The following is a 21,234-nucleotide window of genomic DNA, read 5'->3' on the forward strand; positions in this document are numbered from 1 at the left end:
TGTCATGCTGCTTGGGGGTATGTCTCTAGAGATGTGAAGCATCCATTTACAAATCTAGTTTCCTTGAGTGATGCAGCAAATGTACACTAGGTGATTAATGTGCAGAGCCAAATGCCTTTAAGAAATCAGTTTTCCCTTTGGATCCACATATGATACTTCCCATAGAATAATGTACCTCATTATAATAGCGGGAAAAGTGTGTGTGTGTACACACACTTTATTTTGTGTGTGTGTGTGTGTTTCTATTTTGTATATGCTTTTACAAAATTATTTAAGAGACAGCGATATTTTCCTCTTTCTTGACATTTTCAGTCTGTTCATGTTGATGAATATAATTCTAAAAATTTCTGTAAAATGTTGAAATTTGAAGGGGAGGGAATCAACATTATATTTATTATTTTATATTGGTAGGAGGGTGAGTGGTAACATGAGTTCTGTCCTTCTAACAGTACCTCACAATACTGATAGAAGTGCTGCTGCTGTTCTAGTAGCTTCAGGTACCAGCCTCCATCCTTTGTTTGCTAGCTCCCAAAGAAAGGTAGAAACAATCAGCAAAAGTAGGTATCATATTTTGTTTGTAAAAAGATTTGCAAAGCCTGGTAGTAATAGGTTTTCACAATATTTCTTTTAAACAAGCGATAAAACAGTATTTTGTTTTGATCTGCATTTTCTCCACACGTTCACAACCCTAGTACAGTGCTATTGCAAGAGGACCAGAAAGTGAAAGTGACTCATAATACGACCATTCTAGTTTTGCTGTCAAAGCCAAGGGAACTGCAAGAAGTAAACTGGCATAAGTAATGGAAAAGCAAATCACACTTTCAGTATTAGTTCATTACCTTAAAAGGAAATACTATCCCTATTTGTTTAGACAATGTCCCTATCATTTTCCTTTTTTATTAACAGTTTGGAGAAGATTCTTCAAGATCGAGTATGATGCCCATGAATTTGGATCTCCATGCAAACCACAGTGACCTCAGCCACTCCTTGCAGTCTTCTCCAGTTGCCCATTCTATTGTTTCCCTGTGGGGCCTAGAATCAGATGCTTATACGGTAAGCAAACAATATAAGCTCACTCTTTTATATGGGGCTATCATGAAAGATTGTGTTCTCCTTTACTAGAGGTTTTTTTCTAAATCAGCAGTGTCCAGTCATTCTTATGTAGTAGTACTTATATGCCTGAAACTCCTGAGTTCTTTATTGTCTCAGGTAAACTGCTCTCCTGAGCACTAGTATACCACTACTTCTGCTTGTCTCCCACTCATTTGTGTGAACTTTATCACACATAAGCTGCTCTCCTGAGTACTAGTATACCACTACTTCTGCTTGTCTCCCACTCATTTGTGTGAACTTTATCACACATAAGCTGCTCTCCTGAGTACTAGTATACCACTACTTCTGCTTGTCTCCCACTCATTTGTGTGAACGTTATCACACAATGTGGATTTGTGTTGTTCTCATGATTGAAAAATTTGGGTTTAGAGTCCATGGTAGAACATGATCGTGGTAGAACAGTATCATTCACTAAAAATAGAAAGCATTGTGCTGATACAACCGAAATCTTGTCTTGATAAACTGGGACAATTACCACAGAAGGCATGAGACCATTATCTTATGGAAAGAGTTGTTGAGGGTTTTTTTCTGTCTTCCTAGTATATTCCTGAGGTATTCTTATCAGCTAGCTAATGTAAAAATGAATTACATTGAATTATTTCTTAACAGTTTAAGGAGGTGTTTTTTTTCTTTGCAATTAGGATAAACAGCATATTCTTTGGCCCAAAAGATCAGAATGTGTAAAATCCTTTCCAACAATACCAAACCCAGAGGAACTGCCAACCTATTTCCTACCTCCAGAAAACAGAGGCTTTGGGCAAGTGTTGATTAATTATAAAGTGAATTTTCCATTGTATTTTTTTAATCTGGTGATAACGATATGGCCACATTAAGAGAATCTGGGGTCATTAGTTCATTATTCTTTTCAGAGGGCTGCATTACTCTATCTTTTCCAACCATAGAGAGGGATCAATCTTTCTGATTAATAACAGATAATATTGTGTTCTTCTGGAGGCCCACTCTATAAGAGGAGTCTCAGCCATCTAATGCTCTGTTCATGCTACAGCTATAACTAAGTCAGGAAACCAGTTCCAAAATGACCATCCCCTTACCTGGATGTAATATGGTTAAAATGCAATATGGACAAGACCAGCCATGTTCCACTTAGCTGTCTTCTGTGTTCATATCCCACTATTTGAAACTTGAGCTCATGTCTTCTCTATTCTTCTACTGCCAGAGTCCATTCGATCCTGAGTAACCCAGGAGAGATCCAAGTATGTGGTGAGGCTCAGCTGCCAGATTGTTCATCTATTACTGACACCCGAAATAATGAAACACTGTGTACATTGGTCAAAGAACTAGATGCTCATCTGGAGCCAAAATTTAAATTGCCGGATGATCATGCAAGACAAGTAAGAGGCACTGTTTTCACAGGTTACCTTTTCATACTGAGTTTCTGCATTTTACTGCCTTAGAACCAAGGTTTAAAGATTTGTCAGATTCTGGTAACACAAAAGTTGGTCTGATCTTTCATGATGCTTAGAACTTCCATTGGCTTCCCCTTGCTACGAAGTGAAATTTCTTAATACCTTGCAAAATAACGTCCTGTGACATGGCTTGTTTAAACCCCTATCAAAAGTTTGTGAAACAAAAAATGATAGTTAATTTAGAAAGCGTTTTTTTTTTTTTTCTTCTAAAACCTCTGAAGACCATATGACAACTGTTCATTGGCTTTATCATCTCTTTGTTGGAACAGGGAAGATATCAGCTGCTATCAGATCCAGTAACTTTTGTCTTCCTCTCCTTATAGTTCACTGTCCCTTGGTTGTTTTAATGCATCTTTAGACTCTTTCTTTTCCCAGAACACCAACAGTGAGTCAGTATGAGTTTCTCTTCAGCTTCAGTACAAAGGAAGGGGATTAGGAATTTGTAAGGAAAGGAGAGTTGAGCATCCCAGATGACTATATTCTGTAAAAATTGTGTCTGAAGGATCACTTTAATATCTTCCATCCTATTTTTTCTTAAATGCTTTTTCATATTGTTCAGATCTTGCATTCTCGTATCAACAATCAAACTATTACAGAGGAGCAAATAGGAGCATTCATCTATCATGCTATCAAGAAGGTGAGTCAAGAATTGTAGTTTGAAGTAAGTTTGAAAATTCTTGCTTTCTTTGAGTGTCATGACTAGATTCATATTGTGCAGTGGCATATAAGTTACAAATTGTCTTGTCTGGTAACTAGCAGTGCTGAAATTTATAACGTCTTTTGATATAGGTTCCACAAAGAATCACAAATATTCAGAGAAGCATCCCTTTCATTGTTTACTCAATGGGCCTTATTTTTAGCTTCCTTCCTACATAAGAGCACTGTGGGTGAGAGAGCAAATTCCATTCATGTCAAAATTTGCGGGATATTGTGGGAGGAAGTACAGTGCCATTTCCTGAATCAGACACAAATACTCCTGGAACTAACCTGATGTTTGCCAACTAATAGGCATTGCTTTGCTTATGTTATGTTCATTTTTCCCACCCTTTATCTTACTTTTCTGTTTTGACTGGTAGCTCTTTGAGACAGACACAGTCTTAAGTCTTTGCATAGCACTTACCACAATGGGACTCCAATCATATGTAAGCTTTTGGTTGCTACCACAATAAAGCTAATAACAGTAAATATCAGGATGGGGGGAAAACTTTTGGCAAAAATCATGTTAGATCTAAGGATGTTAAGGACTAGTCGATTTCCCGCCCCACCTCACCTCCCGTCCTCCTTGCCATCTCTATCAAATAGAGGCAGCAAAAGGGGATGGAAGAGGGGGTACTTCAGAGCGGCAATGAATGGTCTTATCAATAAGACTTATGCATACAAGTAACATTAAATGTATAAATTGTTGTAGGACTGAAGCATTTAATTTCTTCTAAGTTACCCAAGAAATATTGGAAAAGTGGTTTGATAGGGTATTAAAATATCCATTATATCCTTCAAATAAAACCTTTTAGAAAAAGACTATTGATTCAAAAATAATGAAGAAATACCATTATCTACAAAATTTACTTCTGTCTGAATACTTTTACCCTCTATGGTTATAAGAAACACACAAAATTGTTAAAACTGAAAGAAAATACAGGCAACCCCTGCACTTATGACCTAATTGATTCCTGAAGAACTGTCATAAGTCGAGTCCTTTTTTCCTATAGGCGCAATGATAAAAATGGAGGTTCCATTCCTGACCTGCTTTGCCTCCAGTTGTAGACTGTGGCACAAGCTGCTGGGGGCTGTGCTGGGGGAAGGTGGCTTGGCATGAGCTGCTCCCAGAGCTGGCTGAGGGCTATTCCAGGTGGAGGCGGTGGCCGGAGCAAGGCGATCGTAAATGCGGGGGGTTGTATGTCAGGCGGTCTTAAGTCGGGCGTCACCTGTACTGTTTTTACATACTTTGTTGTGCATATGACACAACTCCATATAGTTAGTTTAATTATTCCTTCTCTAAAGGAATGAGTTAGTCTGTTTCCTGTAATTATAGGCCAAGAGTCAGCTAGGAATAATTATTTTAGAACTCTGGTTTTACATTTTATTCCCCTCTTCCTTCCGTGTTTACTGTTTTAAGTTGTGAGCATTTTGGGTTAGTTGACTATCTTGTTGTATGTTTAGACAGTTGCCTAGCACATTGTGGGTCAATTAATAAAGTGATACATTGAGTTGCTTCTGTTAGAGATCATGGTAAGCAATTGTATTTTCCTGAAATGTTGTTACTTTTTTCAGCCTAGGGATCCTTTATGGCTTATACTTAATGAGGCTGGACTCTATTGGCGTGCAGTTGGAAATAGCACCTTTGCTGTCACATGCTTGCAAAAAGCATTGAACTTAGCCCCACATGAGTATCAGGATATCCCTCTAGTCAATCTAGCTAACCTTTTGATTCATTATGGTCTTCATCTGGATGCCAGCAGGCTCCTGCTAAAAGCTGTGGCCATCAATAATTCTGAGGTAAGATTTGCTTTTCTATTATTTTAGTGACAACAGAACTCTTTTCCTGGATGTTTGCTTAATTCCCAAACCCAGGTTTTGTTCTCCTCATATAGGTAATTCTTTCAGCATCTCATTTGAATCATGTTAATTTAAATTGCTCTTGCATGTTTGATTAATTTCCTGATCTTAAGTGCTAGATGACACTGGATGCTTAAAGTGTAAATGTCTGAAAGAATAACTGGTTTTACATATGGATGACTAAATAGGTTTGCTTCTGGACACCAGAATTCCAACCAGTTGGTTCTTGTTAGGTTCAAATCCTGGCATCGCTGATCAGTGTCTAAAATAGGGATGTTAAATATTGGTTAATTGAATAGTCGAGTAACCTTGTGAATTCTTAACAGTTAGTCGACTATTCTATCTATAGTCCCCAGGGGGTGGGCCAGCAGCCAGTGTGCTCCAGCCTCACTCCCAAGAAGACTTCTGCCACTGTATCAGAAACAGCAGCACGAGGTGCCAGGTGGGAGCTGGTCTGTGAGGAGAGCCAGTTTAAAACCCAGCTCCTCTTGTGGACCTGTGCTGTCACCCAGTGCTGCTGCCTCTGATAAAGAGGCAGTCACGCAGGGTGGCAGCAGCCCCTGTCTAGCAGGGCCTGAGCTCTCGGATCCAGCGCAGGCCGGAATAGAGCTGGGCTGTTGGCCAGCCTGCTAAAAAATGTACTGGCAAGTTGGGGGTGGGGAGCGTGTAGTCTATAGCATTAACCTATAAGCTTTTGCTTATTGGTTAATCGACTACACTTTTACATCCCGAGTCTAAAATGGAGATTTTTGATGCTCTGTGAACATTTAATCCTTGTATGTTAGAGGAAACAGAAACCACTACATAAAATCATGTTTGATAGGCGGTAGGCAGCCCCTGAGAAGTTGCTTTTACACAGCAGTTTTGCTAAGATTCGTTGTATGTGAGAATTGTGGTTTTGAGACGAAAGCACAGGACTGGCAGTCAGGATATCAATGTACTGTCCTAGCTCTGCCACTGATTTCTCATGCAATCTTATGAAAGTAATGTATCTTAAGTGACTCTCTTTCCCTGTCTATAAAAATGGGGCTAAGTTGTCTTCCCTGTTCCATAGTACAGTTGTGAGGCTTAATGTATTCATGTTTGTAAGTGCTTTGAAGTTTTCTGATGGATGAGAAATGAAAAGCACATTACTGTATCTTCTCCTTTTAGAAATTAGTGGTTGCTCAATTAGATTTGGAAATCTGCATGTACATAAACACTGCACAGCAAGCTGAGATGTAAATCTACAGCATTCCAACACGCTATACATTAACTGCTGCGGAGCCATTAAGTAAACAACAGGAACAGCCTGTTTGAGAGAGCTGCTAAGTGGGGCGAGAATCTTGCATTAACTACCGTATTTTCCGGCGTATAGGGCGACTGGGCGTATAAGACGACCCCCTATCTTTTTAATTAAAAGATAGGGTTTCATCTTATACCCCAGCGCCCTTCCGCCTCCTTTGCTCCCGGTGTCCCTGGTCTGCTGGAGATGGTCCCCAGCAGACCAGAGGCACCGGGAGCAAAGCCACCAGGAGCGCCTGGGCTCCCCCCCCCCCCCCGCCGGAGCCCCTCCGCGGCTTTGAAAGCCTCGGGGGAAGCCGGCGGGGGGCATCCCAGGCGCGCATGGGCTCCCCCCCGCCAGAGCCCCTCCGCGGCTTTGAAAGCCTCGGGGGAAGCCGGCGGGGGGGCATCCCAGGCGCGCATGGGCTCCTCCCCCCCCCGCCGGAGCCCCTCCGCGGCTTTGAAAGCCTCGGGGGAAGCCGGCGGGGGGGCATCCCAGGCGCGCATGGGCTGCCCGCCCGCCGGAGCCCCTCCGCGGCTTTCAAAGCCGCGGAGGGGCTCCGGCGGGCGGGCAGCCCATGCGCGCCTGGGATGCCCCGCCGCCAGCTTCCCCCGAGGCTTTCAAAGCCGCGGAGGGGCTCCGGCGGCGGGGCATCCGGCGTACAAGACGACCCCCGATTTTTGGGGGATGTTTTTTAACTTCAGAGGTCGTCTTGTACGCCGGAATATACGGGTACATGGACCAAGATTCTGTGCACCAGAAGCTCCCTACTGCGCAATCAAACAGCCATACATCAATGCACACTAGAAAGCTTTTAGTCAGTAGCGGGGTTCATGTTGATAGTGCACAGCACTGTACCCCAGCTTGCAGTATAGTGTTTGTGTAGCTGTTCCCCCAAAATTAGTCATCACTCAGCTGTGCAGGAGAGTTAAATTGAATCTGGTGCCTCCCTAATAATAGATAGGTAGATAAAAAGATAAGTAACATGCCTTTCAGAAATGTGGGAAGACTGTGCAAAACTGGATTCCTGAAACTTTAGCCACTACTGTATAACCTTTTTTCATAGGGTGCTGTAAGTACTTGACAAAAAAAGTCTTCTCTGTATTTCGAGTTCAACAATGAGCTCTTCGTTAAAATAATTCAAAATTAATTCCAATGGTCAGAACAAGACTCTTGCTTTGTTAAAGAAAGCACTGCTGATGAAAAGCTGTTCCAAAAGTAGTAGTGTGCAATAATAGTCTCTTGGCTATCTAGGTATCTCTTCATAATGCATCTTCATCTCTGCTACCTGGATGATTCTTTTGTTTTCTTGGTTAATCTCTTGCATTTTACATATCTTTCTTTGCATTTTAGTGCCACTTGCAACATCTTATAAAAATAAAGTGCTGCAAAAGCTGTATCTTTGCAAATGTTTTGATTTATTTACTTCTCATTAGCTATAGATTTGCCTAGTACAAAGTTATGGCATATTTCTGAATTTTGTTGAGTAAGTAGTCTGCAAATGATTTGAAGAAAACTCTCAGAGAAAACATTGACATTCCATACTCCTTTTAAATATAATTAGACCATGTTGGCAACTTTCCTGCTTGTAATAAGAGCTTATAATTTACAGCTTTGGCCAAAAAAAGTTGTGTACGTCTTAAACAAAAGGGAAAAACAACTCTTAGTGAAATGATTTTGTCTCACTCCAGTTTCCAGGAGACAAGAGGCCAAATCACAGCTCCTTTTCCCCCCATCATATCAGGGCATAAGTTTGAGGCACTTTGGCAATAGTGTGTGTGGGAAGCCTGTGTTGCTTCTGTTAATGCTGTGCATCCTATTTGGACAAAGAACATGAGTCTCTAGGACTATCAGCCCCCTCGAGCACTAAATTAACTTTAAAGTAAGTGGGGAGGGAAAAAATACAATCTGTGCAACACCAGAGTATTTTTAATACAAAAGCTATCAGCAATTTCACAACAGTTTAAAAAGTTAAAATTGTAGGTAAGTTTATGAAAAAGCTGGATCACAAGAAAGCAAAGGATGAATGATGAAATAACTGATTTAGGAAATTTGGGGGAGGAAGTGAAATGTTGCATTGGCAGGAGTTTCTTCCAATAACTTTGGCAAAACTCGACAGCTGAAGAAGGCTGAGAGTATTGTAATCAAACTTGCATGTGCAGTGTTACACAGCCTGATATTAACTTAACAGCCTGATATTAACAACGCTAACCAGACTCTGGCTGGATTAGCGTTAACGGTTAAAGAGGATTCTCTGATGTGTAAGAGAGAGACACAATCAGAACAAGAAAGATTGGTTATCAAGAGGACCCAATGTTTGGGGGCCTGTATGAACTAGGGATGTTAAATATCGGTTAATTGAATAGTCGATTAACGGCATGAATTCTTATCAGTTACTTGACTATTCTATATTCCCTGGAGATGGTGCCAGCAGCCAGTGTGTTCCAGCCCCACTCCCAAGAAGCCCACTGCCCTATATCAGAGGAAGCAGTGCGGGGTGCCGGGAAGCTCCCCTTACATACAGGCTGCCTGTTGCCCCGTGCTGCTGCCTCTGATACAAAGGCAGCAGCTCAGGGTGGCAGCAGCCCCTGTTCTGGGGAGGGGGGCTAAGCTCCCAGATCCAGGGTGAGCTGGAACTGAGCTGGGCTGCCTGCCCTCCTGGCTTCATACACTTTAAATGCAGTGCTACAGCGGTATCAGTTAACTTAACAGCCTGATATTAACAACGCTAACCAGACTGTGGCGTAGGTAGCCACAAGGGTAGGTCCGTGAGCCAGGACTGAGCTGGGCAGCTGGCCAGACTTCTAAAAAGTTCACTGGTGAGGTGGGGAATGTGTCTAGTCTATAGTATTAACCGATAAGCTTTTGCCAATCGGTTAATCAATTACACTATTACATCCGTATTATGAATGAATGAGGTTCAATCAATTAGCAGAAGCACCAAAGAAATAGTACCACCAAATGAAGATATCAAACACAGGGTGGAAAGTCATAAGAACAACAAACAATTAAACTGGTGGACTAAGGTTAACTGGAGAATCAAATTGAATTCAAATTTGAATTAAGTGTATATCATAAATCTTGTGACTTAATTTCATCAGATTGTTGAAACACACACGATTCTGAAATGTGTTTTTAGTAGTACAAGGAAAATAGTTTTAAAAGTTTCATGACACCAAATACCATTTAGGGTGTGTCTAAACTACACCCCTGGTCCACAGAGGGATGCAAATTAGACACACCGAAAGTGCAAATGAAGCAGGAATTTTAAAAACCCCATGCTTTATGTGCATGATGGTAGCTGCCGCTTTTTTCAAAATGGAGCTTTTCGGAAAAAAATGGCAGTTTAGACGGGGCATTTTCGACAGAAATGCCCCGTTTTGAAAGATCCTGTAGTCCTCATTTTTTGGTTGGTTATTCTGCATTCTAGGAATAAACAATCCCTTTTACAGAAATCTTTATCCCTAAGGTGCATCTAGCTGATTTGGGAGGGTGGAAGGTTTCCGTTTCAGTTCTTTGCAATAGCTTACCTTCAGTTTTGAATTTGGAATATATTTATTGTACTGATACAAGGTTGTTTTTTCTCTTCATAGCCCCTGACTTTCCTGAGCCTAGGAAATGCCTATCTGGCTTTGAAGAATATCAGCAGAGCCTTGCAAGCTTTCAGGGACGCGCTGGATTTAACTACGAAGTGTCAGGAGTGTGAGAGCAGCCTGAAGTTGATCCGCTGTCTGCAGTTTTGTCCTTTTGTGTACAACATCACCTCTTCTGTATGCAGTGGTAAGCAGTTGCTGAAAAATGGAAAAAAGTGACATAGCTTTACAGACAGAGTGCACTCTATCTGCTGGCGTTCCAGACCACTGTATTCTTTCCCAAGAATCATTCCATTTCTCTCTCTTTACACTCCTCTCTGCCAGCAAGGACCAACATTGAGGCACATCTCTTGTGATAGAAAGGATAGTACTCCATTAGGAACTAATTTTGGGATACCCCTTATGTTAGTAGAGGGGCTGCCATTGAGTTCAAAGCACATGCTGTCTTCATAGCAGCCTAATAACTCAGTTTCTAGGTAAGGAGAGTTGAAGCCAGGTCTCTCCCTGTTATTGCACAGCGATGACTGGTAGAATAGTAATAGAGATGTAGCCGTGTTAGTCTGGTCTAGCTGAAACAAAAGACAGGGATATGCAGCACTTGAAAGACTAACGAGATGGTTTATTAAGTCATGAGCTTTCGTGGGCCAGACCCATTTCCTCAGATCAAATTGTGGAAGAAAATTGGCATAACCATATATACCAAAGGGTTACAATAAAAAAAAGTGAACACACATAAAAATGACAAATCAAATTTCAGAACAGAGGAGGTATGAGCGGGGGAGGTTATTGTCTGTGAGCTGGTGATATTAGAGGTGATAATTGGGGAAGCTATCTTTGTAATGGGTAAGATGAGGCCCAGTCGTAAAGTGTCAAATTTAAGCATGAATGATAGTTCAGAGGTTTCTCTTTGAAGTCTTGTGTTAAAATGTCTTTGAAGCAGGATGCAGGTAGTCAAGTCTTTGAGACAATGCCCTTTCTGGTTGAAATGGCAAGAACCTGTTTTTTGTGCCACTGTCTGATATCTGTGTTGTGTGCATTGATTCTTTGGCAAAGTGTCTGAGATGTTTGTCCAATGTACATAGCAGACGGACAGTGTCGGCACATGATGGCAGAAATATATGTTCTTGATCTTATAACTGAATTGGTTAGGTCCAGTGATGGTGTCAGCAGAGTAAATATGTGGACAAAGCTGGCAACAGGGTTTGTTGCAAGGGAAAGTTCCAGGATTGGTATTAGTGTGGTATGTCCTGTGGTTGTTGGTAAGAATCATCCTGAGGTTAGGTGGTTCTCTGTAGGAGACTATGGGTCTGTCTCCCAGAGCCTCTCGGAGTGTAGTATCCTGTTCCAGAATAGGCTGTAGTTTATTGATAATGTGTTGGACAGGTTTAAGTTGGGGGCTATAGGTGATGACAAGTGGTGTTCTGTTGTTGGTTTAAGACGGATCCTCCCCGCACCCCCAAGAAGTCCCAGTGCCTACCTCCAGCGACAATGGAGGTAGTACAGGCTTTCTGCGGGGTGGATGGAAGTGTGCTGTCTGCTCCCCTCCCCCGGGTCTGTGGTGTACTGGGAACTTGAGGGGGGTGGGGGGAGTCCCCAGAGGAGGCGTGCTCCAGGGCTTCCCTCCTCTGCGGGAACGGGGAGTCAGCCCCGAAGGAGGAGCATGCCAGAGATTCCCTGCTCTGTGGGAGGGGGGAATCATCCCTCTTCGGCAGGGGGTGGATATGAGGAAAGGAGTCCCAGGAGGAGGTTGGTGTGGGGGACTGTCTGACACCTGCCCCAGCAACACCCTGCGCCCTGTCCCCACTGGCAACCTGTCCCCTGCTGCAGAGCCCTGTCCCCCACTGGCACTCTGCCCCCACTGGCACCCTACCCCAGCACCCACTAGCACCCTTCCCCAATACCATGTCCCCTGCTCCCACCAGCACAGTTGGGGCCACATTAGTGAGGCTTGGGGGAGTTATTTGTTTGCATCTCACTTGTTTGGCCCTCAACTGATTTTTTGTGGGTCAGTGACCCCTACTCAGAACAGGTTCCCCGCCCTTCTCATAAATAAAGACAGCAGAAACTTTTTGTGTTTGACATAGTATTTTATTTAAAAATGAAGCCTGGCCAACAAACCCCCAATTGGGGCCAAGCCCCTATCTGGCTGCAGCATTATAACACTCCTGCACACCCACTTCCTGCAGGCCCTAGATTTGAGCTTATCATACACTAGACCCCCTCCCCCCGCCCAGATCCCTTCACATACCTCAACCCAAATTCCTGCACCCTCATATCCACAAGCCTGTGGCTTGCTTAGTACCCCAACCCTCCATCCGACCCCAGCACTCCCCATCCTCGAGCCCCCTCCCCAAGCCCACGTCCCCTTCTCCACCTCTTCCTGCATCCAAATTTCCTCCCAGAGCTTGCACCTCTCACCCCTTCCCATACCCAAATCCCTCATTCCCACACCAAAGCCCACACATCCTGTCTCAACCCAGTGAGGTTACAGCTAAACTGCAGGAGTTTTTCCAGGATTCCAGAGATATCCCGGAAAAACTCTTCCACATCCAAGGATGCGTTTGTTCTTCTGCTTTTTCTTTAGTGGAAGAGCAAACATGCTCTTTCGTAACCCCTGTATTCCTCGTTCCATGAGGAATAAGGGGGTTTCCAAAAGAAGTGGGTTTTTTCTGACATTTTGTCCTCTTCCTACAGAAGAATCGTGGGGGGGGGGGGGGGGAGCAGCAGTGTAGAGTGTATAAGGGAAGGGGTGGGATCTTGGGGGAAGGATGGGGCGGTAGATCTTGGCTTGTTCTGACATTTAAAAAGTGATCTTGGGTGTAAAAAGGTTGGAGACCATTGTTTTAAAGCTATAGATTCTGGCAGGGAATATAGTCTATTATAGTTTATTTTTAAGCCAGTACAGGCAGTCCCCGGGTTACGTACAAGATAAGGACTGTAGGTTTGTTCTTAAGTTGAATCTGTACGTAAGTCGGAACTGGCGTCCAGATTCAGCCACTGCTGAAACTGACCGCCAGTTCTGACTTACATACAGAATCAACTTAAGAACCCCAGGCGTCCCCAAGTCAGCTGCTGCTGAAACTGATCAGCGGCTGATTCCAGGAAGCCCAGGGCAGAGCAACTCTGCCTCGGGCTTCCTGTAGTCAGCCGCTGGTCAGTTTCAGCAGCGGCTGACTTGGGGACGCCTGGGGCAGAGCACCTGGGGTGCTGCTGGGTTGCTCCAGTAGTGCCGATCCGGCGCTACTGGACCAACCCAGCAGCACCCCAGCTGCTCTGCCCCAGGCGTCCTGATTCAGCCGCTGCTGAAACTGACCAGCAGCGGCTGAATCAGGATGCCTGGGGCAGAGCAGCTGGGATGCTGCTGGGTTGGACCAGTAGCGCCCAGAGCGGCGCTGCGGGAGCAACCGGCAGCGCCCCAGCTGCTCTGCCACAGGCGACGGAGAAAAGCCTAGTCTGCTGGGGGGGGGGAGGTGTACTAGCTGCGCATGCCCCCCCAGCAGACCAGGAAGACGCGGAGCAAAGGGGCGCGCCTGGGCTGCTCCCCTGCCGGCTTCCCCCGCGGCTTTGGAAAGCCGCGGAGGGGCTCGCGCAGCGGAGCAGCCCAGGCGCACCTGGGCTGCCCCCCCTGCCGGCTTCCCCCGCGGCTTTGGAAAGCCGCGGAGGGGCTCGCGCAGCAGAGGAAGCCGCGGGGGAAGCCAGCAGGGGGGCAGCCCAGGCGCGCCCCTTTGCTCCGCGTCTTCCTGGTCTGCAGACCAGGGAGACGCGGAGCAGCTTTTCTTGCCCGGGAGTACACGGGCGGCGGGACTGCGCGGTCCTGCAGTCCGTGTTCGTAACTGCGGATCTGACATAAGTCGGATCCGCGGAAGTCGGGGACTGCCTGTACTTCCATGCTTGAATAATAGTTTTTAAATGGCGTTTACTTTTTAGAAGTGCTCCATAATGCATTCTCACTATCCCACATGATCATTTCTTAGTTCATGTAGGACCTATAGTAAGTGTTCCTGGATTTCTGGGGAGGGTATGTTAGTTTTTCAAATTCCACAGTGAGATGGTGCTTAAAAGAAGATACCTTTTAAAGATATGTCTGGAATGTTGTGATGCTTTGTTGCCATTAATGGCTACTCTTAAGATCCAAAGAACAACCCTATGTAGAATATTCACTCCTTTTCACTGAACTTCTAATTGAATATTTTAGACGTCTTTTCTATACTTGTTAATGGTTCATGTTCTGCTCCCAAGCTATCCTAAAGACAATTTATGAATACCTTTCTTCTGAAGCCATCACCAAGGGACAACCTCTGTCCCAACTGCTTGTGAAAACTATGCAAGCTTTTCTTACATGGGCATGTGTTAACAGAGCAAGACTGTTTAACTGGTGAGATCCTTTATAGAACCTATCAGGCCTATAATCAAAAGGGAGGCTAAACATTTAACAGATATATTCACTGCATTAATGCCAGAAATCAAGTCTCTAGGTGTATTGCCATGTATTTGTACTGTTCCCCTTTTTTGTGCCTATTCATGTTATACTGCTTCTTTGTACTGAAGACAGGAAAGACCATATAGGTTATCTTATGCATCATTGGCCAATGCAGGACTATTAGAAGTATGAAATTGACATGTGCTATAAATGTCTTTGTTTTATTAAAATGTTTAAAATAAACTTACCAGTGTATTCAACTTTGATATTGGTGAGTTTTCTGGTTTAAAACTTGGATTTAAGCTAACATCTTAATGTAAAAAATGGAGAAGCAGACTTGTTTGTCTGTATTTTAATGAGGGAGAAGACAATTCCAAGATGCTGAGAATGGTTTGGGATTTTTTATTAATTGCATATTTTTTTATTACAAGGTAGGAGTGTGATTCCCAGCTCATGTACACATATTCAAGCTAGCTTGATGAGAGCTGGCATGATTATTAATAGTAGAGTAGCCATACAAGTGCAGATGGCCTCCAGATCTAGTATGTACACGTCTAAGATGTGCTGCTGCTGCTGATGCTACCATGGCTGTGGTGTTTATAACTCCTGCTTGCTCTCGTTGAGCTTCACAAGTATGTGTATGCAAGCTGGAAATTTTATTTCTATATCCTGGTGTAATTGTAGCGTCAGATGGTCAGAAAAGGAAAATATTCATGGCGAAGTGATGGCCAATGCTTCAGAAAGGTCTGAGACCACAAACTGAGCACACAAACTGAGAGTGCACTGCACAGACAAATTGCACACAAATGTGTACATGTGTGCACATGTATTTGCGGTTTTCCCTGCCTATCTCAGATCTGCACACAAGTGCATGGACAACTTCGAAAAATCACCGTTACATTTTCATTTTTAGTGATTTTAATTGTAGGATTTTAATTTCAATTCTAGCTTTTCAGTGAGACAGGTTTACTGTGAGGTTTATTTCAGAACATTAGTGTGAGACAGGCATATATATTCCATGATACAATTGCAGTTTAGTATTATGCCATCCTGTGAAATATAGTGAACCATAAACAGTGCATCCAAAATGATGAACATGGAATTGAAATGCAAATATGCAGAACAACTCAAGTGGTCTAAAAATGTTTCATTTTAAGGTAAAAACATGATAAGTACATAACTTACTGAGAAGTACATGAGTAATTTACTGTAAGATGTACTTGCTACTGCTACTCCTGGCTTCATAGTAAATTGAAACACCAATTGGTGATAAGATACATACTGTGTACCCAAATGGTGCTTACTGAGTCATACATACATTTTAGAAATGGAAAAAGATCAGTCCTTTCACTACCAGCATAGCATGTTGTCAAGTATACATTTGAATAATTTTAGCAATGGGGATTCTGTTACATTGAGGTGTTCTTCAATAGCCTACATGAATTATTTCTAAAAATAGTCTAATTCTCATGATGACTTTTTTTCCTCTTTCAGCTTTGTTCCATTGCTTCTATATATAACCCAATGGGTCAAGCATAGTTCTTTTCACCCCTTCCCTCCTGAAGTTTGAAGCTTTTCACATATGTTACCAGATATAAGAGCATTTTTTAAACATGTGCAATGCTTAAAACTCAGAACCTGTGAATTAAACTTTTGTTTAACCCCTGACCTTTGATAAGTATTTGTCTGGCATTCTTTAAAACAACACTAGTATAGTTGCCTGTGCTTCAGTTTATGTTGTATTATCCATGTGCTTTGTGAATTGGGGCAGGTAACAAGACAAGAGGTATTGAATTCTTACTTGCTTTGATACTGTTTCTGCTTACAAGAAAGGAGCAAATCATAGAATATTAGGACTGGAAGGGACCTAGAGAGGTCATCGAGTCCAGTCTCCTGCCCTCATGGCAGGACCAAATACTGTCTAGACCATCCCTGAGAGACATTTATCTAACCTACTCTTAAATATCTCCACAAATGGAGATTCCACATCCTCCCTGGGCAATTTTTTCCAGTGTTTGACTACCCTGATAGTTAGAAACTTTTTCCTAATGTCCAACCTAAACCTCCCTTGCTGCAGTTTAAGCCCATTGCTTCTTGTTCTATCCTCAGAGGCCAAGATGAACAAGTTTTCTCCCTCCTCCTTATGTGACACCCTTTTAGATATCTGAAAACTGCTCTCCTGTCCCCCCTCAATCTTCTCTTTTCTAAACTAAACAAACCTAATTCCTTCAGCCTTCCCTCATAGGTCATGTTCTCTAGACCTTTAATCATTTTCGGTTCTCTTCTCTGGACCCTCTCCAATTTCTCCACATCTTGGGCTCAGGGAGGACTTTGTGAAGCAGCATGCTCTAGTGGTGTGAACATGGAATTAGGAAGTATGCACTGCTGAACTGTAGTCACGACTTTGCATAGGCTGTGGGTATGTGAATGATAAAGTCATTCTGGAGAAGTTAAATTAATTCTTTGTGTCAGTCTCCATGGCTGAGAATATTGGGGAGATTCCCAAACCTAAACCATTCTCTTTAGGTGACAAATCTGAGGAATTGTCTCAGATTGAGGTGTCATTAGAGGAGGTATTGGAACAAAAAGATAAACTTAATAGTAACAAGTCACCAAGACTAGGTGGCATTCACTCAAGAATTCTCAAAGAACTCAAATGTGAAATTGCGGAACTATAAACTGTGATTTATAACGTACACTTTAAATCAGCTTCCGTACCTAATGACTGAAAGATAGCTAACGTGACACCAATATTTAAAAAGGACTCTAGGGGTGATCCTGGTAATTACAGAAATTACAGTAAGTCTAACATCAGTACTAGGCAAATTAGTTGAAACTATAGTAAAGAATAAAATTGTCAGACATGTAGATGAACATAATTTGTTGGGGGAAAAGTTAACATGGTTTCTGTAAAGGGAAATCATGCCTTATTAATCTACTACAGTTCTTTGAGGGGGTCAACAAACATGTGGACAAGGGGGATCCAGTGGATATAGTATATTTAGGTTTCCAGAAAGCCTTTGACAAGGTTCCTCACCAAAGGCTTTTACATAAAGAAAAGGGCAACAAAAGGATTAGAGGTTTGAAACGGGTCCCGTATGAAGAGAGCTTTAAAAGAATTGGCCTTTTCAGCGTAGAAAAGAGGAGACTAAGGGGGGATATGATAGAGGTCTGTAAATTCATGGCTGGTGTGGAAAAAGTGAATAAGGAAAAGTAATTTACTTATTCCCATAATATAAGAACTAGGAAAAACTTTAAAAAAAACCAAGTAGTTTAGTAGCACCTTAAAGACTAACACAACATGTGAATGGTACCATGAGCTTTTGTGGGCAAACCCCACGAAACAGGGCTCAAAGAAGAGTTAGATTCATGGAGTTAAGTCTATCAATGGCTACTAGCCAGGATGGGTAGGAATGGTGTCCCTAGCTTCTGTTTGTCTGGAAATAGGTAACAGGAAAGGGATCACATGAGAATTACCTGTTGTTCCCTCCCTCAGGGGCATCTGGTATTGGCCACTATTGGCAGACAGAATACTGGGCTAGATGGACCATTGGTCTGGCACATCATGTCCATGTATCTATCTTCTATTTTGGTTTTGTTTTGTAAAAAGGAAGGTAACCATTCCCTTCCTCTAAGAAGTGTTATGACACTGGATTATTCTTGGTACAGAACTTTCAAATGAATACTATTGCAGTGCTAAATTTTTATTGGATACTTCTTACTGCTTGCCTACCCATCCCACCTACAAACAATTAGCAAGTTTATTTTCCTGTCACATTTATTTTGAAGGAGCTGATTTGATCTAATGGAATCAAGGCATGTAGTGTCTGTAGCAGGTTAGTCTGACCAATCACTTTCCATCTAATTTTCATATTCAGTTTTTACCTTCAAGATCTAGGGCACTAACACACCACTGTTGAGGTTGAGTTTTGAGCACCACAGGGGGGTGGTTAAATCCACAAAAAAAGTTGTCATTCTTTCTGTCAAAAATGGTTGATTAAAAACCTAACATCCCGTGTCTCTATAAATACGCACAGTGTGATATTTAGCTGCTTTAGGTTTCTAGACAGCCAGTGTAACATTAGGAAATGCATTTGTCAACAGGTGAAAAATATGGATTCTTGTTGATGACTAAAGTCCTTAGGCACTGTCATTGTAGCATCTGAGACCACTTGAATTTAGACACTTCTCCAGTTTCCTTGGATTGGGGGAATACTAACCAAGAGAATAACTGCCAAGGGTCCTGCCCATGCTGGCCCTTAATGGGAGGTGATGTGAGGACTCAAAAGATATTTAATTACCAGGTGCTCAATTACTAGAATACTGAAAAGTCAAGTATTTCATATATTGTAATGAACATAATGGGATGGACAAGCTGCACAACAGCTGTTTGAAATAGTCTTAAGGGGTGTGTAAGTAACATGATCCAAGAGACAAAGGAGTTAGAATTCAAACCAAAAACATTGGTCAACTTCATGGCTTCCCAAAAGCATCTTTCATGTGTTTAAGAAACTAACAAAAATATATAGTATCATGAGCTTTTGTGAGTAAAACCCTCTTCATCAGATGAGATCATCTGATGAAAAGGGTTTTACCCACGGAAGCTCATGATACTATATATTTTTGTTAGTCTCTTAGATGCCACAGGACTACTAGTTCTTTTTAAAGTTCCAGACTAACACAGCTTACCCCCTGAGACTTTTCTCAGGAGTTAGTCGCAGTTGTCAACTGTATTCTGTTGGTATTGCCAGTTCAGCAAGCCACCGATGTTCCTTTTTTATAATGAAAGGAACTCTGCCATGGATGTTATTACACATTTTTATTCCCTGAACATGGTTTAACATAAGAAGCTTCCTATTTGAAAAATTTTTAAAGTGCAAAACACCATATTGTGAACACTCAGATGCTGGGAAGAGCTACTTTTTCCATCGCATAGGGTGTGTCTAGACTACTGAGTTTTGTCGACAAAAGTCCACTTTTGTCGACAAAACTATACCAGTGTCTACACTACCGCTGAGTTCTGTCGACATAACGTCGACAGAACTCAGCAGTTTTGTTGACGCTGGTATACCTCATTTTACGAGGCATAACACCTTCTGTCGACAGAGTTCTGTTGACAGAAGGTGTTATTGCCTGTAGGGTTGCGTCTAGACTACAGGGGTCTGTCGACAAAGCAGCTTGCTTTGTCGACAGAATTCAATGTGTCTGGACGCTCTTTGTCAACAGAAGTTTTGTCGACAGATACTGTCGACAAAACTTCTGTCAACAAAACCCGGTAGTCTAGATGTACCCATAGAGCAGTGGTCACCAACCAGTAGCTCAGGATCTACTGGTAGATCTTGGAGCCTTTGACAGGGGATCCTGACTGGTTGGCCAAGAGGCTATCAAGTGCTGGCACTTCAGCTGCCGCTCCCCCCACTGCTGCTCATCTCCTGCCCTTTGCCTTGGAATTGTCCCCTCAGGAGCCTCCTACTTTCTGTGCAGGGCAGGTGGGGGAGGAGAGGTTCCCCCTCTCCCACCCTGAATTCTATCTCCAGGACTTGAAATGGGGTTTGCTGGCTGCTTTTGGAAATGATGCAGGGACAGGACAGGGGGTGAGCCTGCCTTAGCTCCACTGCACTCAGGAGTCACTTGAGGTAAGCAGTGCCCAGCTGGTGCCCACCCCAGTCATGAACCCCCTCCTGCACCTCTAGCCCTGAACAGCCCTGCATCCAAATGCCCTCTCAGTTCCTGAACCTAGAACCCCCTCCAAAACCCCAACTGCCTGCCCCAAGCTCAGCTCAGAGTCCCTCTCCCACTCTAAATCCCTTAATCCAAGATCAGAGCCTGCACCCCAACATGCTGCCCCTGCCTGGTGAAAGTGAGGGAGGGTGAGGATGGAGTGAGCGGGGTGGGGCCTTGGAGAAGGGGCACGAAAGAGGTGGGGCAAGGGGATTTGAGGTAGATCTTGGATTGCATTTAAATGCAAAAAGTGATCTTGCGCAAAAAAAGGTTTGAGACCACTGGCATAGAGTTACTTTGAACTACATTGGAGATTAAAATTAGACTGTTTCTCAGGTGACTACTAAAAAGAGGTAGCTGCTATAGTATGGGAACATCCTGTGCTCAGTGCTTACCAGGCTGCTTTCTTGCATATAATGCTCAACTATAAGCGGTCAAAAAACCATTTTTTTTTTTTCAAAAATATTACTTTGCCTGTATGGATAATTGCACCCATCTTACTGTTTCCATTTGTACGATCTCTTGGGTTTTATCATTTTAATTCAGACCTTTTTAAAAGGAAGATTGAAACAAACCCCTAGTAGTATACAGGCTGAGTTGTTCCATTCTGAAATCATAATTTGATTCCAGGGTCTTTTCAGCCTCACATTGTCTGACTCACACACCTGGTTGGTGTTCTGTTATTAAATATTATAGCTTTTTGCATATGGGTGCATATTTTCCTATGTAATATGCATTTCATTACATTTTGTTTGTTCTGTATGTATTCTGCAACACAGATTAACTGCAGTTGTATGCTTTATTTTAAAAAGGATGCTTTGGTTTTAGTGCCCTCTTGTGGTCTGAATACACCATAGAAGATGAAAAGTTTAGGTTCCTTAATCCACCTTTTTTTTAAAATAAAGCATGGGGAAATCATCTGTTCCCTCTTATAAAAAAGTGCATTCTCTTTTGTTCTTTCTTTGCCTTTCAGAGTTTATACTTTTGGAGTGCTTAAAACCATAAATCATGTGACTGACTTCATAAACATTTGCAAGCACCTCTCTTATTTACTTACCTGGAATTATCTGTAGCGCTTGATTAGGCTTGCAGTTCCAAACGGAAAGCTGCTAAATGTATTCTTTCCACCAGTTTATCCTG

General features: G+C 42.7%; 1 protein-coding gene across 1 annotated transcript in view; it reads left to right on the forward strand.

Moving 5' to 3' along the window:
* The window catches only part of TTC17 (tetratricopeptide repeat domain 17), an 80,642-nt gene that overhangs the window by 18,847 nt on the left and 40,561 nt on the right, over window positions 1-21,234 (forward strand). The window contains exons 11-16 of the mRNA XM_025185316.2: window positions 907-1,053; window positions 1,755-1,870; window positions 2,291-2,465; window positions 3,100-3,177; window positions 4,812-5,036; window positions 9,954-10,140. Of these exons, the coding sequence (XP_025041101.2) occupies window positions 907-1,053; window positions 1,755-1,870; window positions 2,291-2,465; window positions 3,100-3,177; window positions 4,812-5,036; window positions 9,954-10,140 (928 nt within the window). The remainder of the gene's footprint in view (window positions 1-906; window positions 1,054-1,754; window positions 1,871-2,290; window positions 2,466-3,099; window positions 3,178-4,811; window positions 5,037-9,953; window positions 10,141-21,234) is intronic.

The sequence above is a fragment of the Pelodiscus sinensis genome, chromosome 4, assembly GCF_049634645.1.
Source record: "Pelodiscus sinensis isolate JC-2024 chromosome 4, ASM4963464v1, whole genome shotgun sequence".
Classification (NCBI taxonomy): domain Eukaryota; kingdom Metazoa; phylum Chordata; order Testudines; family Trionychidae; genus Pelodiscus; species Pelodiscus sinensis.